The 26,004-nt window shown below is 49.0% G+C and overlaps 1 protein-coding gene and 1 long non-coding RNA gene across 3 annotated transcripts; both read right to left on the bottom strand.

The window, feature by feature from the left end:
- Window positions 1-6,944: 6,944 nt before the first annotated feature.
- LOC131485345 (uncharacterized) lies at window positions 6,945-18,310 on the bottom strand. Its single transcript, XR_009248786.1, has 3 exons — window positions 18,110-18,310; window positions 8,297-8,392; window positions 6,945-7,139 (listed from the first exon to the last, which is right to left on the bottom strand). It is a non-coding gene; the product is annotated as an uncharacterized LOC131485345 (long non-coding RNA).
- A 2,560-nt stretch (window positions 18,311-20,870) lies between these two features.
- On the bottom strand, window positions 20,871-25,243 carry FOXA2 (forkhead box A2). Of its 2 annotated transcripts, XM_058684736.1 has the most exons (3): window positions 25,002-25,243; window positions 23,878-23,947; window positions 20,871-22,890 (listed from the first exon to the last, which is right to left on the bottom strand). In XM_058684736.1, the coding sequence occupies exons 2-3, from the start codon at window positions 23,944-23,946 to the stop codon at window positions 21,589-21,591; spliced, it is 1,371 nt and encodes a 456-aa protein (XP_058540719.1). In that variant the 5' UTR covers window position 23,947; window positions 25,002-25,243; the 3' UTR covers window positions 20,871-21,588. The 2 variants fall into 2 exon arrangements, with proteins under 2 accessions (XP_058540719.1, XP_058540718.1); XM_058684735.1 differs by lacking the exon at window positions 25,002-25,243 and having other exon boundaries at window positions 23,878-24,312.
- Window positions 25,244-26,004: the final 761 nt, after the last annotated feature.

The raw sequence follows: 26,004 nt of genomic DNA, 5'->3' as shown, positions 1-26,004 counted from the left end.
GCGCTTATTTTTATATTATTGCCATGTCTACTGTCTCTTATGGCATTTAAAATAGGCTCTGACTTTAAAAGAGCAAATGTGAAAGAACATTTGATTATATTTTAGGTGACATTTACTCTGATTAGAAGTGTAATTTATGGCAATTACAAAAGTACATTTTATGTTCATCTCCCGATCATCCTATTTTTAACTCTGATCCCAGCAACCTGTATTCATTAGGATTCTGAACAAAATAAGTTTGGAGGGGAAGAGTCCAGTGATTTTCAGAAGCGACAGATCATCATTGAATGCAGTGTTTAAATTGACAATTCAAAACTTTCCCCTCTTTCCTGCAGCCAGAGAATTTAAACCTGGTTATTTAAACCAAAAATTCTGCCTCAAAATCCCCCTCTTCCCTTCCCGGGACATACACCTCCTGCATTTCCATTCCCAAAAAGGCAACATTTTGGTCTAGTGACTGGTACAAATCACTGAACCCTTCCATTCAAATGCCCTACAAAGATTGTATCTGATCACAGCCCGGATTTAAGAAAGAAAGGGGGAAAAAATCATGAATCAGATACAAGCAATGTCACAGTCCTTTCTGCCTCGCCCCCTCCCCCACGGGCCCTCCCTCCTTTCGTCCATTCTCTCCCTCACCATCCCCTTGTAAAATAAAAGAGAACCAAGCCTAACCCATTACAGTAAAGGCACCCCGAGATTTAGGGGGATAAGTACAGCCTTACTTAGCTGCAATGCTGCAGCTGTGCTCTTATCTGGCCAAAGGAGACAGGGGATAACAAAAGACCCCAAAGAAGGGACGGGGGGTGCATGGGAAAACCACTACCCCAGCATTGTGGTGCCCTTCTGCTGAGCAAATAGTTCAAACTGTTCATTCCCATCTTCTATTCTCTCCCTGGTACATTGTTTGTGCCCTTGCATTTCATTCTGCAAGGAAGGTTGCTCTCTGGGCCTATAAGCAAACAGTCCAGAAAAGAGCTAGCCAGCCTCTTCTCTTCCCGGGAGAACTAGCATTTTTATTTCGGCTCCAAGCTGTCAAAGACCTGGAGAGTTTATGTCAGTGTCCTGAATTAATTGCTTTAAGCTGGAGCAAGCTCCACGGGCTACCAAATGTCCAGAAGATGTTTATTAATAACATTTCCTCCAGGATTCTGGCTCCAAGCTGTCCCTTGGTGGTGGCCTTTATCTGGCTACCACCCTCTAGCCTCTGGCCTCTTGGTGCTGGGGGAGGGGGGAGTGCTTGCCTTTTTCAGTCATCGTGACAAAATTTAGAATTGTCTGGAGTGGAAAAAATAACCACTTATGGAGAAGGACTTGTATGGTGGACATCTTTGTTCAGGCCCAGAAAGGTCCTGGAGTTACAGAAACTGTGTGTGTGACCCTGAAGTGGGCTGGGGAGAGAATCTGCAAGGATACTCCTTTGCAGAAGCTCATTTAGCCAATACAATTAGCAACCGGAGCAGAATAAATCGCTTCCTTCAGCTCCCCTTCCCTACCTCCTCCCCCAAAAGAAAATTCAGTGAGGCTGACAACATGATGCATTTTGAAGTTTTCCTGGTACAAAAAAAAAAAAAAAAGCCTTTTAATAGAATGAAATAATAAACCAATTTATATACCGATATAAGACTAGGATCGTGAGTGCCATTGTGTAATTTTCCACTTGACTTTTCATTATCTACCTGAACAAAATCAATCTATATGTATGGGATCAACATACAATTCTGGAGATAAAAGCTGAAAATAAATGTGCTTTGCATATCCCGGAGATAAAAGACACAGTCCTTCCTACTGCCTTTTCTTCTCCAGCAGATGAATTTATAAAATAAATTGTATGTCAGAGAAAAAAACAAGACATACTTAGTGGTGTATCTTGAGTGTTGACTCCTTTGCTGGAAATATTGATCCCACAAATGAGCAGTGGTTAATAAGTACCCTGCAGACGATATCAGGTCTTTTGCCCTAGTTTACCCAGAGTGCAGTCTGGGTCAATGTTTCTCCCAAACAAATCTCTCCACCTAAAAAAAAAAAAAAAAAAAAAAAAAGGACTTCCCCTATTAACTTGGATTTCAGGCTGAGGACTTCAAGGGCTTTCTGAAGGCTCTCTACAGAGACAAAGCACACTAAAAAATCACATTTTGTTAGAACCTCCACCCCTCCCCATGCAGCTAATGGCCAGCTTGTGAAAGACAGTCAGTCTTCAAAAGGACAGGAGAGGTGTGCCTTGGGGTTGACATTTTTTAACTTGAAACAGGTTGAACTCCATCCCTTGTTTGCCCTTCCTCACCCCAATAATTGAAAATGGCACTGAGAACAGTGCAACTGTCTCCACGATGGCCATACCTAAGACCCGCAATTCCCTTCCTTTTTGGAATGTGTCATTGTCATCATGGTACCTGTGTGCCATAGTGGGCAGATGGCAGAGGCATTGGTGTGTGTGCCCTGAGCTGTTCGTGTGCCCATCGGGTTCAGGGCTCCTTGGGGAAAGTGAACCTGTTCTGTCCACCCCAGGGGGCTCACAAAACCTGTTTACATGCTGGCCCCATTCCACTTTCTATGAGGCAGGGACCACAAAATTGTATTAGCCAGCAGTGGAAGGCGTGTAAAGGGTGGGTACTGGATCATGTTTCACCCCAAGCAATCACTCTGTCCATGGACTCTTTCTGATCATTGAAAAGTAATGATGTCTTAAGACTCACTTTTAGGCCAGGGATGTATAAAAATTGGCTACTCATCATTATTTACTCATGGTGAGCTTTAGTAGCTTCATGGAAGGTTAAATGTCTATTTGGACGACGTGACTGTCATAACTTCAACTTATACTGCAGAACAAGTCAACACTTTCATATTTTAACCATCTTTGTGTTGACATATTTTTTTTAGAAAATTTTTTTAGCGTTTATTTTTGAGAGGGAGAAAGCACGCATGAGCTGGGGAGGGGCAGAGAAAAAGAGGGAGACACAGAATCCAAAGCAGGCTCCAGGCTCTGAGCTGTCAGCACAGAGCCTGATGCAAGGCTTGAACCCACAAACTGTGAGATCATGACCTGAGCTGATGTCGGACGCTTAACCTACTGAGCCACCCAGACACCCCTGTGTTGACATATTCTAATGCTTCTTGGTCAGGGGGTTTGGTCCAAAGCTACAAGTCTCAATTTTCATATGCTCCCTTCCCTTTATCCCGAGAGCTCCATATTCATGCACAGCACCCATCTGGACTTGGACCATCGCCTCTCTATTAACAGTCTGCTTTTGTGTGTCATTCCTCCGTTGATATTCATTGACAACTCAGAGGAAAGCATCCAGGAGCAATCTGAATCTGACAGCAGAGTTATGGCCTTTTGGGGACACTCTTGTGATGGTCAAAGTTCAGCTTGGGGAGAAGCTCATGTGCTTTCTATCATGTGCTATTAGGAAAACAACATTCTTCCTCCATTTCATCTTTTTGCTCGGGTAGCTGGGAATAAGCAAATCTGGAAAAAACATAAGAATGTGTGGTCAAGGAAAGTCAGGCAGTCATTCTAATTTTGTTTGAAAAGAGAACTACATTCTGATGGCATGTTTTGAAAAGTCTCTATATTCTCATTAGAAAATTGATGGCTTCCATGTCAAAATCTTCAGCCTCAATGAAGTCAATATATATTTTATATATGTTTTAATTACTCCATGATTCGAACACTTAATTGGTATCCTGGAGAACCAGTATAATACATGAACTTCACCCATCGTACAGAAAATCCTTTAGGAATTTTGTACCCCCTGGCATCCATGAGGAAAAAGAACATATCAGAACGGGTGTTCCTACTTCCATAGTCATATTTGGTCATGCTGGAAAATGTTATTGCTGAGTGGCTTTATAACCACTTTCTTAGTCAGGGACAAGGCTCCATGCAAAAGCAGAATGCTAACAGAGTCAGACCACAATCCATGTTTATAAAATAAATATTTACTAAATGGAAGAAATGAAGTTTTTTTTAAAGGTATTTTTACTAATTGTGTCAGAGTTAAGCTGTCTTGATGTTATTTTCCAGGGAAGAAGAATGGACAGTTAGAAGTCCAGTAAATATATGTATATGCATACATTCAGAAAAATAGAATAAGACAAATAGTTATCAACTTTTGCTAGCTCTGGTATTTTAAAAACCACATATCAAGAGTTAAAATCTTTAAAGGAGGAGACAAAGAGTGTAAAAAATTCAGGAATGGGGTGAAAACATGCACACATCAAGTCTTCCAGGCTGGGGGTAAAAATGGAAAAGGACAAGACACCCAGGCTATCTGCACACTGCAGTTACTGAAAGCCTACCAGGACCTGGAAAATAGAAGAAATTATAAATTCATAAGGGCAGGCTGGCTTGATATTACATCTGCCTTGGTATCATAAGCTACCTTATTTTCCCCTCAATAATTGCCTCATTTTCCCCTTCCAGTGTGTGCACAGCATCTTGAAAAATAACCAAATTGAACAGTGCTGTTGAACTCCATCAATGCCAAGAGACACAGTCACAAAGCCTCACTGTGTCCCTTTATACCAGACTTGATGGAGAAATAAGGAACCCATTTTACAGATGAGTAACTAAAATGTCATCCCTACCTTCCCCAGGCCTAGGGTAGGCATTTTGTTTACTCTTTATAAAGGCCAACTGGGAATGCTTTTCAAAGCTGTTGGTTTTACTCTTGATTTTTGGTGGGCAGTGGAAGGGGGGAATAGGAACTGGATGAAATGTGACCCTAACTCAGAATCTCTTGCACAGGCTTCTAGAACCATCCACTTAACCTCAGAGAAGATTAAAAAACCCCTCCTGCTGGCTCTCTGAATTGTCAACACCGAAATCCATTCAGAAGAGAGAGAGGGCTAGAAACAGAGCCAGGAGAGGGCTTTGCTATGCCCTAAAGATGCTGCAAACTTACCACAGTACTCACAAATGCCCTCAGGTGGTCCTAGATCAGGACCATTGTTTTTTCAAGAGGAAGAGAAAAATAACTGTCACTTATCTTTGGTGACAGTTTGGATAGTGAATCAAATTTTCATTTTAAACACACGTCACCGTGGAAAAATTACTGGATTATAATACTATAGAATGCTGGAGAGAGCCCAGGCATGCTGTGAAAGACCCATATAATTGCTTCTCTGTCTTCTGATCTACATCAAGTTGTTCTAAAAATTTTTCCAAATGGAGAAATAAATGAAAAATCTATAAAATGAAATTAACATTTGATCCATCACACGCTGCTTTTTGCACAGGGAACTTACAGGGAGGTGGATACATGCTGCAACTTTTCTTGATTTGCAAATGCTTTAAACTTTATTCCTTAAGTATGAACTTATCATTTAACAATAAGAACATGAATACTTACTCATTTTTTTCTGCCATGTTACTGTACACAAAAGCACATAATACCAAAGAGGGAAACAAATTTCTTTTGAAGAAATATGAAAGCAGTTGTTCTGTTACACAATGTGAGTAATAATGGTTTTATGACAAATTCCTTTAAAATAGCACTTAGTATTCTGCCACAGATGGAGAGTCAGACCCTCTGCTTTTCACATGGCTCCAGGCTGCAATGGCAGCAATTGTGTCAAATGGGTTAATATAATGTGGGATCCATTAGAATTGAACAAGGTATTCAAATGTACTTTATTTTTTTCCCCTGAGAAATTCTACAAACTAGAGGTGTGGATTCACACAGCCTAACAGAGAGAAGTTACTTAGATCTCAATTAAGCCATGGTGTGTTTATTAAAAAGGAACTGTCCGTTCTCTGCCCAAATGACGAAATTCCTTGTTGAAAGCATCACTTAAAAGTTCAAAAGAAGTTATTTGTAACCCAGCCCAGGAATGTGTTTTACTTTCCAATTTATTTACTCTTTTAAAATGGTTAATATTGGCTGTGGACTTGGTAGATAGATCAGGAAAAGCATCAGGGTATCTTTGCACACTGAAATTGTGAAACCAAAGAGTTTTTGTTTTACTTTAGGGGTAAGGGACAGAGTGAATGGACAGTAGAAAATACACTGGGAGTCTTTTGACTTTGAGGAAAGATAAGCATCCATTTTCAAGGAATTTGAAGAGTGAGAATTCTGGTCCTGAAGAATTTCAATGCCAGCTTTCCTCGAAACTTAAGACTGCTTCAAATAGCAAATACCGAGGTACAATTTATTTACAGTTGTGAGTTTCTTTTTCCTATTGAGTAAGAAAATAATGAAATTAAGGAAGGTGAAGAGAAGGAGGAGGAGGAGGAGGAGACCAAAGAGGAGGATGGGAGATGGGGAGAGGGGAGGAGGGGGAGGAGGAGGAAAGGGAGCAGATTATTAGATATTTTGCTTGACATCACACGAAGTGATTTCCCATTAATGAAGATATATTGGATTTCACTAATTCAAATATTACTGTTCTAGATAAAAAGTCATGCCATGCCCCCAAACAGGCCTGAGTTGATATGAGATTTTATAAAGATTTTAGGTCACATAAGAGAACTTTCTGGAAACCTATGTCATGGCTGGGCGTGGAGTTAAATAATGTGCTTAATTCCATGTCTATTTTGAGCTAATTTATGTTTACAACTTTCTCCAATTTTTGCCCGCTTTCTGCAGCTCCTGTACGCACACACAGATGGTTACATTCTCATACTGGGCACCCAGGGAAGGTCACATGCTTTACATCAATGGCAATTAGTTCCCTTTTTAAAATGGAAAATGTCGTTAAGTTCTTGAATAATTCAAGAGTAGAGGTCACAATACAGTGTCCCTTTTGGGGGTCTTTATGGTGCAAATGGCAAAACAAGGCGATCCTATCAGTAAGAGTAGATCTAAGGTTTACAATGTAGCTCTATTTAGTGTGACAGGAAAATTAAATTACACGAGGCACTCATTCATTGTCACCCGTTAACAGGCTTGGGAAAATTGTGGATCCCCAGGGGGCAAATCACTGACAACGTTGGAGGCAAATAAAAATATTTCATTTTAATTGGCTGCTGTTTCCTTTGCTTGGTTTTGAAAATAACAAACATAAACACGCCCCGGACAACTCTCCTTGGAAATAGGATCCCGAATCTCCAAAACACGACCACAACTTATGGGCAGGTTTTAAACTCTGGGGAACATGGGTTGTTTTCTCAGCCATAGTTGAGCTAGTCTTGATCCCTGGAACGGAAATAAAGCTAGTGTTGATCCATGGAAAGGCAATAAAGAGGTAGGCTTCAAATATAAATTGGCTTCTGCTACTCTTCATCCTGCTCCTATCTGGGTTCGTAGGACTGGATTTACTGCATTTCTGCAACAGCCTCTGCCCTTCAAATCTACAAGGGCTGAGCTGGAGGTCCGGAGGGAGGACTGCGTGACGCGGAGGCCACCGGTTGTCTCTGCTCCCCATGGGAGAAAAAGCCAGACCACCCTTGGCCATCCCGGACCTGCCCAGTCTTGGGTGGATGGATGTTCAAACTAGAGGAAGGCAGGTTGGGGAGGGTGGGGAATGAATATCCTCGAGGGTCATCAAATGAGATGAAAGTTTTCCAAGGCCACGCCAGCACAACCTAACCATTGCCGGCATCCCCAGCGTCCCCACAGACCCTATTAACTCTGTGGGCGCGCCTGCCTGGGTCCGGCTTCCACCCGACCTGGGTCCGGCTGCCACTCTTGACCCCAGGCCGGGTCCGCGCAGAGCGCCGGGGGCGGTTCCACCTGCACTTCCTGCTGCGCTACTAGGGCTCTGCGGGCTCTCTCCGAACGCGGCCGCATTTGGCATCTACTGGAGAACCGCTGGCGCGCTGGTTTTCTCCCAGGCTGGAGAGAAATGGGGGAGGTACTGGAGAGGACTAAAGTTTGCAGCACCCAGGCGACTGGGGGTGAGACTGGCCCCATCTGATGGGTTGGCCTCTAAGCGTGTGTTTCCTGCGCTTTAGAACTTGGAAAAAGGCAAGAATGACCCGCCCCCGCACGCCCTGCCACCCCTGCTTATTACTTTTTAGACGTCTCACTTCTAAAAAGTAGATTTTTGACACTTCCTTTTTTGGTCCTTCTCCATCAAGACCCTGGGAACTCCTGCGTTAGCAAAGCAAAGTGCCACGTTTCCATATTTCAGGCTTCCCCGACGTGGGAAAGCGCAACGAATGAGCGCGAAGGCTCCGGGGCTTGGCCCGCTACTCCGCAGACCCAGCGGCCCGGTAGCCCCGGCTGCGCCGAGCGTGTGTGGGGCCGGGGCCCCTAGCCCCGCCGCCCGCCGCCCGCCGCCCTCCCGGACCAGCGCCAGCAGCGCCCGCAGCGCATAGCTTAGGTGGCTTAGGCTCGGCAGCGGCACTTACAGGGAGAAGAACCTGGCAGCCTATGGTGTGGGGCTCATTTCGGAATGAGCAAAGCGGTGCCGCTCAGTTTCTGAAGCACGTCCGACTTTAGTGACACTAAGTGAAGGGAGACAATTTCTAAGAAAAAGTTCTATTTCAGTGTGATTGATGCCAAGGAGGAACGATTGATGGCTGAGCCTCAACACATTTCTAGTAGAATTAAAGAACAAATTTCATACGGCGGGGGAGTGTGGGTGGGGGGGAATAGAAGGGGGCAATTTAGGGTTTTTCATTTTCTAAATGCTTCAATTTAAGCAAACACTTGGGGTCTCGAGGCCGCTGTAATTCCAAAGACAATTTTCCATGGTTTTAATTTGATTTGCATTTTTCAACTTTGATAATATTCAATTTCATGGCTGAATACACATGTAAACACTGTTAGGTCGTGTTTTTCGCCCCTTGCACCAAACATAATGTCGCTTGTCTCAGCCATGGGAGGTTACATACACCCTGTGTCCCAATATCTGCGAGTGTCTCCTGAATTATTTTTCAAAATTTAGCACGGCTTTGCCTGGGCTCCAGAGGTAGTGAACTATTACAAAATATCTAAACTACTTCCCAGGTGTGGGGGGATCTGCACAAACGTTGCACAAAGGAAAGAGGTAAATAGAACAAATCCCTCTTCTACATAGGATCTATTCTAACTCAGAAACATTTGAAATATATATTTTAACAGTCTTAATCCAAAAACGATCAATATATTTGCTACCCCCAGAAATGTTTTTAGTGTAAATTTCATAGCCAGAAAGCCAAACCTTGAGAAATACAAAGAAATCATCTTTGTAAGCAGAAATTTAATTAGCATCATTGAGCTATTTTATCAAGTATAAAATTTAGAGGCAGAAATGAAGTGGAATTGCATAATTAGCTTTCGTCATAGCCAAGCTGATATTTAACAAAATAGGACTATCGATAACAATGGAGCTAGAATACTGTGAACTGAAGAGTAACACAAGTGGTCGAGGGACCGGCAGTCTGTTATTCTTTCGTTTCCTCAGGACACAGAATAGACCGTACATTGTGCAGAGAAATAGTTGAGCCTCATGAAATATGCAGATGGTTGGCACAAAATAAATATATCAAAACCCAAAATGCATTTTATCCTCCTTCCCAAAATTGTACTAGGAAAAGGGAAGGGGAAAAGAAACGGCATACTTTATTGGTTTGTACCTTGTATAATAAAATAGCAATCTAATTGCAAGAGCTACCCCTTGTTTAAAAAAAAAAAAATATTTGCTTAATGTGCAAAATGTTGTGGAACTTTCGATACTGTGGAATATATCCCTATCTTAAGTCCTAAGAATTTACACATTACTATATTTGTTTTCTCCACCACCACCACCACCCCGATTTTTCTAAGATTGGAGAGGTCACGGACAAAATTAGGGACTTTAAAAAATAAAAGATATTAGAATTTTGGCATCTTGGGAAGAATAGAACCAGGGATTAGATTTGCAAGACTTTTAGAAAGCTTTCTGCTTGAGGCTGGCTAATATTGAAGACCTGTATTTTAAGTTGAGGTGATCTGATTTGAATTTTTTTTCATATGAAAGGCATTCTAAACAAATAAGAAAATAATTCCATTTGAAATAGTACCAATTTAGGGGAAAAAAAGTTTCTTAATTTTTAAACACACATCCATTGCAGGCCCGTTGTGTCTAACACCTTCGGGGAAACTGTGCTTTATCATTTGACTCCTTTTTCTAAGAATTATCGAATTTTAAATGATCATTGTTTAGGATTTGCACTAATCTTTTATATTGTGATGACGGGCAATTATGTCTTTCTATTTATTTTACACAAATAGATGGCAGAGTGCGCACGTTCAACACAATCACTTCAGAGCAAACCTGCTCCCGCAGATAGAACTAAATGAAGGGGACCTAATTAAAACAAATGGTCTATTCAGAGAATGGCAAATTGTGGACAATAGGAAGCATCTTTCTCTTTTTCTACTAGTAATTGAGGCCTAAATGTGGGTCTTGCTAAGAACTGCAGAAGTTTGAGTATCAGAGTAGAGCTTGCCAATTTAATTCGCCTTTACCCCCAAAGAGATCTGTATCCAGGACCGTGTTGCCCAGCCCAGAAGCAGCGCCCCAGCATTGCAGACAGGGAATCCACCCCTCACCCTCAATTTTGTGCAGCTGGGTCTGAGCTGCAACAAGCTCATCAAAGACAACCCGGATCTCAGGGAAGCACTGGGGTGGGGGAAGGGAGGCCACAGAGGCCAAGTCCCTGGCAAGTCTTTTAGCCAGGTGGGGGCTTTCAGAGATGGCAGAGTAAGGGGTCCAAAGGCAAAACCCTTTCTCAAGAGCTTTCGCTACAGACTTAGGAACTCGGGAGGCTGTGCCCTTTGGGAGAGATGTGAGTTCTTGGAGAAAGGTGTAGCACTCCCCTACAAAAGACTCAGCAGCTGGAGAGTTAGATGAGGGTGTTCTTAAAGGACCTTGGTCTGACTATCCCTTCCTGATTAACAGGAGCCTGTGGGAGAGGAGGAGTGTATGTGGTGTGTGTGTGTGTGTGTGTGTGTGTGTGTGTGTGTGACAGACAGAGAGACAGAGAGAGAGAGAGCGAGAAAGAGAGGGATTCAGCTGAATGTAAGACAGAAATCCCGCAGTTACTTTTGGTTGTTTACTGAGCTACGACAAAATCTAAACAGCGCTTTCCACAATCAATGAAGGGATCGCCCTGGGTTCCAGAGTTGAGCTCCCTAAATGAGTCTGGCATTCTGATAACTTCAGGTTAGCACCTGAGATCAGCTCCTTCCCACTGCTCAATGCTGGCAAGAGATAGGGAAGCATCTTGTTCGTGAGCTCTGGGAAGGGAGAGGCAAGAGGGGGATTTAATTGTTTGGCTGCATGAATCGAAATGTCCTTTTAAAGCAAAGAAATCAAGAGAGATTGGCCTTTAATTGGCAAACTGCTGGTGGGAGGGGAGTGGTCATTAAATGGAGGATGGACAAAATATAGATTGGATGTCTGTCCCTACTTGTCCCCATAAACAGCCAGAAGATTGGATGACTGCCCTTTTTGGGCAGTCTCTAGGAAGCTCAGCACTCAACCTGAGAGTGGGTAACTGTCATTCTGGATGCATCGTCCCCCCTCAACCTAACATCGCAATTGTCCAGTTTGGAGTGAAAAGTATGTTTTAATCTAGAACTTTGTGTACTTCCAAGAGTCAGTTATTCCCATGCCCTACACATCATTTTGTGTGGCACTGGCCTTAGAATCCAGTTGTCCAGAGCCTCCCCACAAATCCCAAAATGGAAGATGCTAAGTATACAGGAAACCCCACACCACTAAAAACCATGGACACCCAGGGAACTTATCTTTCAGTAAGTGGAAAAGAAAAGGAGGCCTCCAATCCAAGCCTGTGTCCAGGAGGTCCCTGTTCATTACACATTGTGTCCCCAGGGCCTGGCACAAGCAGGTATCAGCCAGCATTCCCTGCACATCCATGTACCATGTGCAGCTCAGACGTGAAACTTGGCTGGGGTGTGCTCTCCTCTCAGACTGCAAGCCTACTGAGTGCTGGGTCACATCCTATCCTCCCTCTGTGACAGAAGCAGGCTGGTCCTCCTGGGCCAGCACCCGTTCAGTGGCAAACCTCTGAGGCAGGTGTTTATCTGGATCTGAATTTGTGTATATGTGGACAGCGGGGGCAGGGTGGGGGGAGGAATGCTGTGGGGGCTGGGGCCTTTTGCTGTTCTTGCAGCTGGTGCTGGGGTGAGGGCAGCCCTGAAGCCCAGCTGTGGGCGGTGCGTGCATTCCAGCTGTGCTGTCACCTGTGCGGTTAGGCCACCAGGTGTGGGTCAGAGGGAGGTCAGAAGCAGGAGTCTCTCAGAACATTCCTGGCCTCTGCTCCAGAATTCTCAGTAAGGAATACGGCTGGCAGGCTACACCTCAAGAAGTAATTGGGCTATGTGCATTATTTAAGCCCGGATGCCAGGTCATTGTTTCTGCCCCTGACATTTTTTCCCCCTCTTCCCCGGCATTTTCTCTTTTTAATCACAGGCTGCTGATTCTCTCCCTTTCTCTTTCCCTCCAGCATTAAGCCAGCCGGCTACAGCAGCTTCAGTGGTGGTGCAGTTGTGGTCCAGTTCTGATTGAACCTCTGGCCAGCTTTGAGAAACCATCGTCACATAGGAATACACTGTGTTGCTCCAAAAGAGAAAATAAGAATCCAGCCTGATCCCAGACATAATGCATCCTAATCCCTTCTAGGATAGCAGGTGGAGTCTCCGCCATCCTTCTTCCTGAGATCTTCCTGTTTCTTATCACCTTTCTCCTAATATTCAGCCTCCCCTCTACCAACAACAGCCCACAGTGAAAAGTTAGGGGTTGTGGAGAAGGCAGGTTTCCTACTGCATTTGAATCAAAGAGGTCTGTGCCCCCCCCCCCCCACCCCCCCCCCCCCCCCCGCCATAGGAGGCCAAAAGAAGTTGAAAAAAACATAGAATTGCAAGACTTGAGTTGAGTGGTGAGCTCTGAAATCTGAGCAGTTCCCTAACTTCTCTCCGCCCCAGGTCCATCTCCCATAAATTCTGTCATCTACCAGTGGGATGTGGGGAAGCTTAAATGAAGTCATGTTTATGAAGACACCTAGCACATTGTCTGGCACATATGGGACCCTACTCAATGGTGGTTGAAGTGAATACAATTGTGATAAAGAAAAGAGGGGTAGGGACTTGGGGGGAGGGGCAGCAGGAGATGAGAAACACCAAGAAGGTAGAATGAAAGGCAAAAGTTTTGCCAAAAAAATGGACTCTTCTGCATAGAGGATGCATTTTCTCAGCTAACAAGCAGTTGAAGTTACAACTTCTGTGTGTGAACAGCTCGGTTCAATGTAATACAGAATTGCAGACTAAATGAAAAATATATAATGGATTGGTCTTTTTTTTTTGTTTTGTTTTAAATTCCTTAGATTAGGCTTTAGAAGACAAAGCAAGCAGAAAGTTTGAGCAGATGGTTGCATATTTTTGTTTTTTTTTTAATTTTTTTTCAACGTTTTTTATTTATTTTTGGGACAGAGAGAGACAGAGCATGAACAGGGGAGGGGCAGAGAGAGAGGGAGACACAGAATCGGAAACAGGCTCCAGGCTCCGAGCCATCAGCCCAGAGCCTGACGCGGGGCTCGAACTCACGGACCGCGAGATCGTGACCTGGCTGAAGTCGGACGCTTAACCGACTGCGCCACCCAGGCGCCCCAATGGTTGCATATTTTTGTACCAGGGGGGTCCACATATTACATCCTGATTTGTCTCCACATAGAAGTTCTTATGATCCAGGTCCTGCCCTAGCTGACATGTCACCCTGTTCCTTCATGGAAAATGACACATAATCATCCTCTGCTCTTCCCAGTACTCCAGCCACCCACTTCATGCCTTAACTCTTCTCAAGCCTTCTCCAGACACTTCTCAGTATTATGTTTCCTCTTCCAATAATATGCTCTTAACATCCATGTCTTCAAATTAGGAATGTGTGTCCTTTTCACATGAGCAAAATTTTCCCAACAAAATCCACTGTATAATTACTTGTGCTTTGTGAAAAAAAGAACAGCTAATGAACTGAGATCGTCTTTCTAATGAAATAACAAGTCAAAACACACACACAATCTTATTTTGATTTGCTGGGGTCATTACCAACCCTGGTCCAAAAACCTTCCTGCTTACTCTTGAACTTTGTGGTTTTACTCTTTTCAGATAAATGAAACAATGGAAGAGCTGATTTACCTGTGAAGGAAGTCTGGTCCTCAACCACTTAAGCAAGCAGAAGCAGAACCCATTCTGCAAGGGGAACTAAACCACAGCAAAGGATCTCTCATTCCGAGGTTCTAACGGCATTGTACTCGAGCATTTCTTCACCCATGTCGGTGATGCTGAAATTTTCCCTCTCAGTTAATTTGATATGTAAAAGTTAAATAAATATGATGTTGCTCGAATGATGTCCTGACATCAGAGGGAATATTACTCCCTCTAATTAGCTTCAAGAGAGGAGTAAACCCCAGGCAGTTACTCTAATGAGAATGTGAGACCTCTAGTTTTGGATGAATGAAAGCAACTTAATTTGTATTGCTTCTTTTAGCATTCCCAGCTATCAGTTGTGTTATCTGACAGTAAAATATCCCTCCTTCTTTGGTGGTGGTGGGAGGGGGGATAGAAAAAGAAGGAGTAGGAGAGGCAAAAGAGGAAGAGGCAGGAGGAGGGGAAGAGTGTAAAGGGTAAGTAGTCAATGCCTTTTAATGGGAATCTGGTGAGGAGGACGGGGCATGTGTGACAGTGACATCTGACCAGTCCACATCTTGCTGGCAATGAGCTCAGAAATCTCAGGAACAATCACTGATGTGAAAAATAGGCATGCTGTTGTGAGGATGTGCTGCTCTTTCCACCTGTGCAGGAGAGGGACTTGGGGGGGCCACTTCTGCAGAGGATATACAAAGAATCTGGAATAAGCCCCAAGGGTACAGGGGCTGAGGGGGAGGGGAGAATAGGAATCACCTCCAATCTGGCAATAGGGACCAGGACGGAATGACAGCTTGTAAAATAAGCCTCCATCAGTCTCCCAGGAGACAGCCGGCCTCAACTTGGGTGTTCCCCGCTTGTTAGCCTCAATCATAATTGGTCTCTCCTCCCATCCCACGTTGTTGGTTTTCTGTGTGTGGCTTTTGGTGTGAGCGTGTTAGGTCATCAACAAATACAATGGCGGGAGGGGGCAAGGGGGGACACACATGATTGTTTTAAAGAAGAAAGGAGAAAAAGGATAAGAGAGTGGGCAGGAAGGCTGTGAACAGAATGGGGAAGATGCCCCAGGATTTAGGCTTCCGAGGCAACCCCTGGAGAGCTCCGGGGTAGGGCGCTCCCTGGGAGTTTTGTCAATGGGAGAAGAAACCAAGCTTGCCTGGAGGTGGGGACCCCGCTGAGCTCCAGTGGGGACATATATCTATTCCGTGTAATTTGTGTTTGCTTGTCTCTGGAGGTGCCTGCAACATCCTGCCCATATCCGGTGAATCTCATCAAAAAGGAATTTTTCAAAAAATTCCAATCTTTGTGGAATGCCCTAGAAAGGCTGTAGGTCTGAAGTCAAAGGCCTAAAGCACAGCCCAGGGTCCTCTGGAGGCAACCAGGCACACAGGCACGTTCCAATCACCCTTTCTCCATCTCTCTATATGTTTAAAAAGTTTCTCCCAATGTCCTCATGATTTCTTCCCCCTCCACCCCTCATGTCTTCTATTCTCTTCTTAGAGGCAAACCATTCCTGGGAGTTGAGGTTATGAGAAACTTGTGATCTGTAAAGCTGAGAGTGGTGCAGATACAGCACATGGTTTTTGCTCCAAGGAGGCATGTAAGGTTCTGAAACCTTGACAATTTATTTACTGTAAAACAAAAACAAAAACAAACAAACAAAAAACACCTTTGATGGGGGGGGATAGGGAGCAGCAGAAACGTAATGAAATCAGTAGCAAACTTTGGGGAAATTTTCTCTTCTGTTTTCGTTTTTGTTTTAATTTCACTCCACCACCCCTTGGCTGGCCATGGTGCTGTGGCCAAGGCCGGTCTCCACAGTGTCCCTGACCCAGCAAAGGCATTTGGGGTCTGAAATCAAGCTCTTGTGCTACGACAGGGACAGCAAATTTGGGATGGTGCCTCTAAGGCGTGTGTGTTGGGCGCCTCTTCTGGGCGGCAGGACTTGGTACCTACAAGTCCGTGGGCATCAACCGGCACCCACTGTTCTGTGATGTCAGGCCCATGGTGGGTGGGGGGTCCTATTACCTCTTGAAGGGTGAAGATGCACTGCCTGAAAAGGTCCTGACGCTTTCTCCGGACGGTTCTGGTTTATACATTCCAGAAGACTTGTCCCGGCGCACCGGCCTTCAAAGCCGGCAGCCAGTACTTCCAGGCCCTTGATGCTTAGAAGGATGCGCTAGAAAACTAGTTACCCCGAGGTGCCTCCAGGAACCTTCTTGAGCAAACACCTGCCCCGTGCCCTATTAAGCCTCATCTTTCGCTTCTCCTCGCCCCACCCCTACATTAAAAGGCCCCAAAAACACTGAGGACCGGCTTTTCTTTATAAAGCCGGGAGAAGGCGGGCGATAAAGATCAGGCGTTTAAATTGGCCATTTGGAAGATTACATCTCTTCAACTAAGGTCTTTCTTTCAAAACTCGCACTGAATCGAGGGCCGTGGCTACTCCGCACCCGGCTCTTCAAGGCCGGGCACTTTTTCATTCGGCCGTGAGTGGGCTGGGCTGGGTGACCGGGCGCCATCAAAGGCCCGAGGGAAGGCCGTGGGGCGACACTCGTCTAATGACAAGTAATTGACGGATTCAAGGCCGCACATTACCAGCGGAACGGGGAGGCATTAATTATTTAAAAACGATTAGCCTAGCCGTGTGTCCTGCAGGCGTTCCATCTTGTTTAGGGAAGATAACTAGCCGCCAGCCGGAACCGCGGCTTGGAGGGCGGCGGGTGCGCTCCCCAGGCGGCCTCCCGTGCGTGGACAAAGGTGCGCGGTCCCGGACGCCAGGGAAGGCGGGGAGGGGCACCCACACAGAGGTGCCCACATAACTGACCCTGCCAGTTACAGGGATCGATTCCGATTTCTGCCCCTTGGGTCCCGGGATCTGGTGACCGCGGGGAGGACGGAAAGAGCGCTTGTCTCCCCGCCTGGTGAAATACCTAGAAGTCTGCGCGGGCTTCAAACAAGGCGGGATGTCTAGCCCTTTAAAGTAAACACCTCCAGGGGAATGCTAATTTCAGGGGACACCTGGAAGATCCCAGAAGAAAGACGCCTTCTCAGTACCCCATACCCTGGCCTCGATACCCGACGATCCTGCAGTTACAACTGGCAGCTTTGTAACTTCTAGTTTTCCAAGCTGGTGACTTCCCACAGGCGGGAGAAAGATGCAATTGGTTCTGTGTGGTCCTCCAAACTCCTCTCCTCCCGCACCGCAGCGCGCCCCTACCCGGGGCCAGCGTCTGGGAGAATGAGGATTAATTGCCCGGTGGCGCGTTTCTCTCTCCACCCTTCCCCCGCTGGGCCCCGCTTGTAACCCCCGAGGCTCCCGAAACTGTCTGCAGCCGTGCGCTTCTGTGCGTAAAGGGCACCCGCCGCTTCTTGCAGCGAGAACGAAAATATACTCCTTTCTCGGGGAAGGCCCTGTCCCAATCCTGCTGCCTCGAGGCGTTGACCCCAATGCTGCCCGGTCTGTGGGCTTCTAGGGAAACGCCTAGACCAGACTAGAACCCCTGCGCGCCGGGGAAGGCGGGGAGGGCTTCGCCACTCTCGGGCCTCTGCCGATGCAGCCACGGGATACCAGCACGCCGTTTTCCGCTGCCTCCACCCCTGACTCTGGGGCCAAGGGCGTTCCCCCATCCCCTACCCCCTCACTGTCCTTGGGAAACGCGCGTCCGTCGGATCGAATCCTCACCCCGGATGGGCTGCAGGAGCCTGTAGTGGCTTCCCGTAGCTTCGGGGCCCCAACCCAATTCTATGTGCTCAGAGCCCAGATTGAGTCTGTTTGCAGCTCTTCGCCCCATCGTCCACCCAGACCCTGTATTCTCAGAAATCCCCGCACAAATAGGCCACCTTCCAAACTCCAGGGTCTTCACCGACTTAGCTTCTCATTCTCTACCTCCCCACCCCCAACCCTTGGAAAGGAAAGGGGCCCTTGGAAAGGAAAGGGGCTGGCTGGGGGAGGGGAGGCGCGCGGAGGGGAATGGGAGGCGGACGCTGCCCAGGGGACCCGGGCGCGGCCCCCGAGTGGGCGCGCTCCCTACCTGTGGTGCGGCGGGCTGGCGGGCGGCGGAGCGTCCAGCGCTCGAAGGGAGGTGGCCGACTGCTCTGAGCCGAGGCATCTCCGCATTTATTTGAGCTCAAACCGAGCGACTGTTGACTTTAGCACACAAAGCAAAGATTTCACTGCCCGCTAGTTTAAAAATGAATATTTTACCAAGATATCGATCAGCGTTATAAAATTCAGTTAAGTACAATGGGATCCTAGCAAAAAAAAAAAAAAAAAAAGAATAATAAAGGAGGGGGAGGCAATATAATATCTGTGCAAATTTGCTGAAGTGTGACGTGGCATGGAAAGTTTACCCTCCTGGAATTCGGATCTAGAATGTTTTTTTCGGTTGTTTACTGACTTTGTTTATTCACAGATCACGGTTGCTTAAACCGGCGCGCGGATGGCGCAGGGAAAAGGAAGAAAAAGAGAGGGAGGCAAAAAGAAACGCCGCACCCTACTATACTTAGAGTTGGGGAAAGCGGGCGGAGGACACTGTGAGCTAGCGAGCCTGGAGCCCGGCTGGGGGAGGGGTCTGAAGCGGGGTGGGGGTGTGTGTGAAAGACCCAAGTAGCGCAGAAAAGCCTCCGAAAGCGCCCGCTCCCCGACATCCTTTTTATGTATTCGGACAGAACTATATCTTATCGGCCGGGATCAGTGGAGGGGGGAGCACTAAGTAGTTTAAAACGACCCTCACACAATGGGCGTGCGATACGAAACATAGCAGGTTAGGGCAGCGCTTTCAGCCTCCATTGTCCCCCACTCGGCCCCCGGCCCTGCCTCTGGGCTCCTTCGCCACGGGAGCCTTTTATGTGATAATGAAACACATTTCAGGCCGAGCTCACGACGTGTGTGTCCTTGCCAGGGGGAGAGACGGGCCTGATTGCTGGCTGCGGCCTCCGGATCCCCCCCCCACCCCGCCCCAATTTCTCTTCCTTGTGTTCCTCGGGACAATGTGGCATGTTAAAAAGGGATTTGGAGACGGGGGGGGGGGGGGGATGCAAGGGGAGGGCAAACCCACCTCAAGCGCGTGGGAAGGCCAGAGTTTGAGGGAACAGAGACCCTGCAAGGTGGCAGAGGGTGAAGGGAGGTGGTGGTGGGGGGGGGACCTCAGGGTTGGGGCGAACCTGGGACATTCCACGTTTGGATGGTCAACAAGACCAAAAAATTGGTCCCTGAAAACAGGGCCCTGAGCTGTAAAACTTTGAGACAAAAAGTCCCTACTTCAGAAGCCAGCAGAGAGTAATCACCCACCGACAGTAAGCTAGCTGTGCCTGGTATGTCCCTAAGTCTGCAGGGGACACTGGATCCTGCCTTCGCTTGGCCAGCTTGTAGGCGGGCACATGCCCCAGGCAAAGCCAAAGCCGGGTCCCCTTTGAGCCCCCCAGGCTGCGTTTCGCCTGTGGGGTTTCCACTTGGGTTGGCTGCCTATTTAGGGCCATCTGTGGGGCAGCAAGATTTGTAGGAATTTATTCTGGGCCTTTCTTTATACTTTTGGATTTTCTTTTAAGGCTCACAAACACCTCTTCATCCCCTTGGCTCTGTAATCCTGGCTTGCCATGTTGGGCTAACTGGATGCTGTCCAAAGGCGTGGGTTTTTTGGGAAGGAAGGAGGGGTAAGCACATCTGCAAACCCTGGGATCTCACCACTGGCCAGGATCATTTGACAAGTGGGGCAAGATATCCCCCACCCCTTACCTGAGGGTCATCCCCCAAAATACCTTATTTTAAAAGGGAGATTTGGACCATTATCCGGAGAGATTCCTGTAAACACCAATATCAGGAGAAAGTCTGTTTCTCCAGATGAGGTGCCAGAAGGGGTGGTCCCAGAGGCCTCACTGCTCTCATGCTGCAGCTAAGTCTACCAAGGCCATGCAGAACACCTAAGTGAAGAAGAAGGGTGGGATAGGGTCCTGGTGTGTAGACAGAAGCTTGAGGCCGTAGGATCCAGGCAGTTCCAATTCCATAGGAGGGTAAAAGGGGTGCTAGAGACACAGAGATGAAAGAGCTGAGCCAGGAATTTGCAAATCCAATCTGGGTGCACTGACTTGAAGGGAGGCCTAAGATTGGAAATAGAGTAAAAACATGTAAAATCTCGGCCTCTCCCCAGAGAAGTCAGCTCGCTGGGGCCGAACAGACATCAGCATTGCATCTTCACATGGCCTTGATGGGAAATTAAGATATGTAGTTTTGTCCTGAGTTTAAAGATACAGCTGCATCAAACACAGGGAATGGTCCACCTGAGATCTTTGTGTTTCATTGTGTGTAAAGATAAACTCAAAATTCCAAAACTAATCATAAACAATATTGAGTTCTATTTCCTGATGTGCTTGCTGAAGTGTTTAGGGGTAAGTGCACTGATGTCTGAAATTTACTTTGAAATGCGTCTAGGTCTGTGGCCATAACACCCTGAACGGTGCCTGATCTCCTCTGAAATGCATTTAGAAAAAATAATCTGAATGGACCAATCGAGGTGTCGATAGCTGAACAGATATATGATATAACAAGTACAGCGAGACAATAGGATCTGGGCAATGGGTACGTGTGTGTTTTCTGTCTGTCCAACTTCAGCATGTCTGAAAGTTTTAATAATAAAATGTTGTTAAAACAGCAACCACCATGGCCCCTCCCTTCACCAAAATAAAATAAAACCTGCAACCAGTCAGGATCTCTTTCCCTCTATTTTTAAATAATTTCTGGACCTGTTTAATTTTTAAGTCAGGCAAAGGGAAAAAAAATTTTGAAGATTCAAAGGGTAAAACTGGCAATAACACTTTAATATAGATTTGTGGAACTCTGGCCCTTCCAGCCAGAACACACATTTATAAGCCATAAATAAAACACGCAGAAACCATAAATTAATCAGACCCGAGACCTGGATTTCACCGTGTCAAGAATGGGAATGCATTTTGTTTCTTGGTCATTTACAACAGACCCTTACATCATTTTTTTTCTCTTTTTGAACAATAATACAACTTTGCTTCTCTGTTAAAACTACATGGTTTTACACTGAGTCACTCACAAAAGTTTGTGGGATTTTTTTTGTTTTTGTTTTTGTTTTTTTTTGTTTGTTTTTTAATCAAGTAAGACTTCCCTGCAACAGCAGCAATGGAGGAATAAAGACAACAACAACAACAAAAAATCAGAACTTGCAAATGCTTAAAGAAGCAGGTGTCTACACAGTAGTTGAAACCGGAGGCTCTTTTCACTTTTCTTTCTCTTTTTTTCCCCCTCTTTTTTGACTTTTTATCGTTTTGCCTTCCCTCCTTATATAGAATAATAGGTATCAGTGTGGCCCATCTGTTTGGGAGGGAAGAGCTGTTTGGGAGGGAAGGTGAGGGGAGACTGCTGTCCTTGGGATGGGGAGTAATGGAGTTCTTCTCCCGTGGCTCTCTCCAACACCCCTTCCTCAAATTCTCCCCACTTTCTCTCTCTCTTGTCCTTGTCCCCGGCTAGCCGGCTGCAGCCTTCTTCTTAAGAAGAGTTCATTATGGGCCTGGAGTACACCCCCTGGTAGTAGGAGGTGTCTGCGGCCAGGGGCGAGGCATCCAGGCCCGCTTTGTTCGTGACCGGACCCATGGCCAGGCTACCCGGCATAGGGGAACCGTAGCCAGGGTAGTGCATCACCTGTTCGTAGGCTTTGAGGTCCATTTTGTGGGGCTGGTGGTGATGGTGGCTGTGGTGGTGCTGCTGCTCCGAGGACATGAGGTTGTTGATGGAGAAGGGGTGGTTGAAGGCGTAGTGGTGCTCCGGCTTTAGATGGGCTTCGGGCGGCAGGCCTGGGTGATGGGGAGGGCCCAGCAGGTGGGCCGCCTGCTGCTGCTGCCCGGGCGAGGGCGCCGGTTCCGGGGGGCTCAGGGCCGCAGCCGGCGTCCCCTTCAGCTCCCCCAAGGCCCCTCGCTTGTGCTCCTGGCACGGGGAGGCGCTCGAGTGGGGCGACTCGGTGCCCGCCGGAGTCTCGGAGGCCGGCCCGGCGGCCTCCCCGAGCTGACCCTGCGAGGTCTGGGCCCCGGAGGCCGCCTTCTTGCCGCCTCCCGTGGCGCCTGCGGCTTCCTTCAGGGCCAGCTGCTTCTCGCACTTGAAGCGCTTCTGGCGGCGCAGGTAGCAGCCGTTTTCGAACATGTTGCCCGAGTCGGGGTGGAGGGTCCAGAAGGAGCCCTTGCCGGGCTTGTCGGGCGAGCGGGGCACCTTGAGGAAGCAGTCGTTGAAGGACAGCGAGTGGCGGATAGAGTTCTGCCAGCGCTGCTGGTTCTGCCGGTAGAAGGGGAAAAGGTCCATGATCCACTGGTAGATCTCGCTCAGCGTCAGCATCTTGTTGGGGCTCTGCTGGATGGCCATGGTGATGAGCGAGATGTAGGAGTAGGGCGGCTTGGCGTGCGTGTAGCTGCGCCGGTACGTCTTGGGGTCGCGCGCGCGGCTCAGGCCCGCCTGCCCGTACATGGGGCTCATGGAGTTCATGTTGGCGTAAGGGGTCAGGCCGCCCATGGCTCCGGCCGCCTGCCCCCCGAGCGGGCTCAGACTGGGACTCAGGTGCGGCCCCATGCCCGCCACGCCGGCCGCCCCGGCCGAGCCGCCCATGCTAGCCATGGCGCCCGCCCCAGGGGACATACCGGCCAGGGACGGGCTCATGCCCGCGCCCACGTACGACGACATGTTCATGGAGCCGGCACTCATGTTGCCCGAGCCGCTGCCCATGGCGGCCGCGGACATGCTCATGTACGTGTTCATGCCGTTCATCCCCAGGCCGGCGTTCATGTTGCTCACCGAGGAGTAGCCCTGCGGACACAGCCCGAGGAGGGAGGCGCACAGCGTTAGCACCGCGGCTTGAGCGTGCCCTGACCTCCCACCCACCGGGCCAGCCCAGGCCCCCGCCTCCGGGGAGGCCTCTGGGGAGTCCTTCCCTTGCCGGGTCCCGGCCCCAAACACCCAGTGCGTTTCACTCGGAGCGCGCCGGGATCGCCCTCGAGAAGGTGGCGGGCAGGCTGCTGCTGTTTGCGTGTGGCGGGATCCCAGCCCTTCTACGCCTCGCTCAGATTCTAAAACAAGGGTCCCCCGGAGCACCCCTAGGCCAGGCACCCCAAATGCATCACCTCTCCCCAACTCTCCAGCCAGCATACCGAACCGGCGCCGCGGTCTCGGACGCCACCTCCGACCCTAGCGAACAACCTGTGGGTCACAGCCTAGAACGCCCCAGCGGCCTCAAGCGGGGTTTGTCCCAGGGTTCATCCTTCCTCCCGGGATCCCATCCTTGGCCTCAGGGGAACCGAAACCCAGTGCCTGCGCAGAGTTTGGGGCCAGCTGGAGGCACTGAGTGGAGGGACAGGGAGGGTACACGCGGCTAAGCTTTGCAGCCACAAACTTTCGTTCTCTTTGTCCCTAGTCTTCGAATCTGCCTCTACCTCAACCCCCAATTCCTACCAACCTTCTCCTCTTCAGCTCCCCACCCCCTCGCCGGCCGACCTCCCACCCCTCCCCAGCCGCGCGCTGCCAAACATAACTCTGTTAGGATAGTGCGTGGCTCGGCCACGAAGAGGATTTGGAGGCGCCGCAAGTCAATATTTGATCACAAAGTTAATATTATCTCAAGGCTAACAGTGTGTCGTATAAAAAAGAGACCCATTTGAGTCGAAGGAGGGTGGAAAAGGCGGCTGCCCAGAGCGGCTGGGGGTGGGGGGCGGATGCCGGCAAAGGAAGCTGTCCTGAGGTTGGTGAACTGAGCGAACTCCGCCACCCCACTTCCCCCTGGAAAAGGCGAGTGCCTACCTCGGGCTCGGCATAGTAGCTGCTCCAGTCAGACGGCTCGTGCCCTTCCATCTTCACCGCTCCCAGCATACTGGAAGCCGAGTGCATGGCAGTTTAAAATTTAACAGCCACAACAAACGATCAGCAATCACCCCCCCACCCCCACCCTCTTTAAAAAAAAAAAAAAAAGCCAAGGCACCGTCCCCTCCCTCCCTCTCTCGCGCTCCCTCTCTCCGGCTCCACTCCCTCTCTTTTCCTTGGCCGGCCGGAGGCGGTAGTTGGAATGGGCGGGAGGGGTAAGGCTCAGGAGGAGGGGGCCGAGGATGGGAGGAGGCCCGGATCGGAGCCCCGCTGCAGGGAGCGCCTGCCGCCCGCCGCCGCCGCGCTCGCGGGCTGCCGGGCGGAGGCCGAGGTTGGCAGTGCCGAGCTGCCCAGAGGCGGCGGGAAGCGCGAGGCGCGGGGGCGAGTGTGGGGGGGGGGGTGGAGAGAGGGGAGGAGGAGGAAGAGAGGAGGAGGAGGAGGAGGAGGAGGTGGAGGACGAGGAGGAGGAGGAGGAGGAGGAGGAGGAGGAGGAGGAGGAGTGGACCGCGGAGCGGACAAGTGCCGCAGTGACGTGGGCGGCTGGTGATATAGCGCGGCGCGCCGGCGCGGGCCTCCAATCCCCAGACCCGGGGCAGCCCATTTGAATAATCAGCTCACACCTAGGTGAGAGGGAGACTCCGCCGGCGCCGGCACCTGCCCCTCGGCGCCCGGCGCCCGCCCCACTGCAGCCGCGCCCCGCACCGGTACAGGGCTAGGCGAGCGGGCGAGTGGGCGCACAGACTCTCTACTCCAGCCCCCTCCCCCCCCCCCCCCCCGAGCCCTCGGGGAGTGCCCGTGGGAGGAGGGACCTGGGAGGAAGCCACCCCGGAGCGGCCCAGCGCTCTGACCCCCGCCGGGTCCCATAGAGCCCGGCTCCTGTTGCGCCTGTCGAAGGGCGCGCCGGGCCTCAGCGCCCCATTGCCCCTCTGCAGAGCCTTAGAAATGCCGCATTTACTCATCTCGGGTTTCTTCGCTCTCAGTGTTCCATTCCCTGTCAAAACGACAAGACGGTGACAGAGCCAATTTACAAAGCGCTGTCGTATTTAGAAAAACTGTGTACACACCTTGAACTCGCCTGCCGCTGCTCCTGGGAGGCCCCTCCCTGTTACAGTTAAGACTTGGAGCGGCTCCGGAAGGCGCGCGGGGTGCGCCTGGTCCGGCCGCCTCGGCTTTTGCCTCTTCGGAGCCCAGCCTCCGGCGACAGACAGAGGGGCGGCTGGCGGGCAAGAGCACTGTCGGATCGCCGAGCGCAGGGCGCACGCGGCCCCGCCAACTTCAGTCGACGGTTGGGTGACTGCTATTTGTCTCTGACATTCAGGACGCCGTGTTTCAAGGTTACTTTGCAGTCACAACCGAGGTGCCCACAGCATTTCGTAACTAAAACAAACAGGGCAGGAGGTTGAGGTTGAGGCGGGAGGAGAGAGGGGAATAAAGGAATCAATAATGGGACACATGGAATTTACTTCAGGGAGGGTCTCTGTTTTCTCGAAGGGCTGTTTTATAAGAATTAGACCCCTCAAAACCATATACTTGCTTTTTATTTTTCCTCCAGCTTCTGGGTTCAGATTATCATCTGTCCACGGCCAGCCACCAACACCCCAGTGAGCCCAGATTGCAGGGGTTGTGTATTACAGGTGTTTGATGTGGACTTCTTTTCTTGGTTCTGAAAACAGGCTGGGCCATGAGGATCCAATCCTGTGCCCCCCCCCCATTAAAGGTAAAGAACAAATAGGAAATAGTGGTTATCTGGCCTACCTGTCCAGAGTGATGGGTAATGGTATCAGAAGACAGGGGCGAGGTGGCAGGCACAGAGCTGAGCACTGAAAATGGAAGGGCTGGGTGAGTGTCAGGCTAGAAGGCCAGCAAGGAAGGACAGTCCGTGTAGGGAAGCCACTCCTTCCCTCTACCCAGGTAATTTAGGCCTGCATAGCTTTGAACCAGATACAACTGAGGGCAGCACCTTTTGTGCTGAACCATGCAAATGGTTTTACCAATTTATAGTGAGAGGGTTAATGAACCCACTGAGCGACTGTAGGGGGTGGGGGAAGGGCAGGATACCCCAAAGCC

This window comes from Neofelis nebulosa, chromosome 9 (assembly GCF_028018385.1).
Source record: "Neofelis nebulosa isolate mNeoNeb1 chromosome 9, mNeoNeb1.pri, whole genome shotgun sequence".
In the NCBI taxonomy this organism is placed as follows: domain Eukaryota; kingdom Metazoa; phylum Chordata; class Mammalia; order Carnivora; family Felidae; genus Neofelis; species Neofelis nebulosa.
The sequence above is the reverse complement of the archived record's forward strand: the minus strand, read 5'-3'. Positions and strand labels throughout refer to the sequence as shown.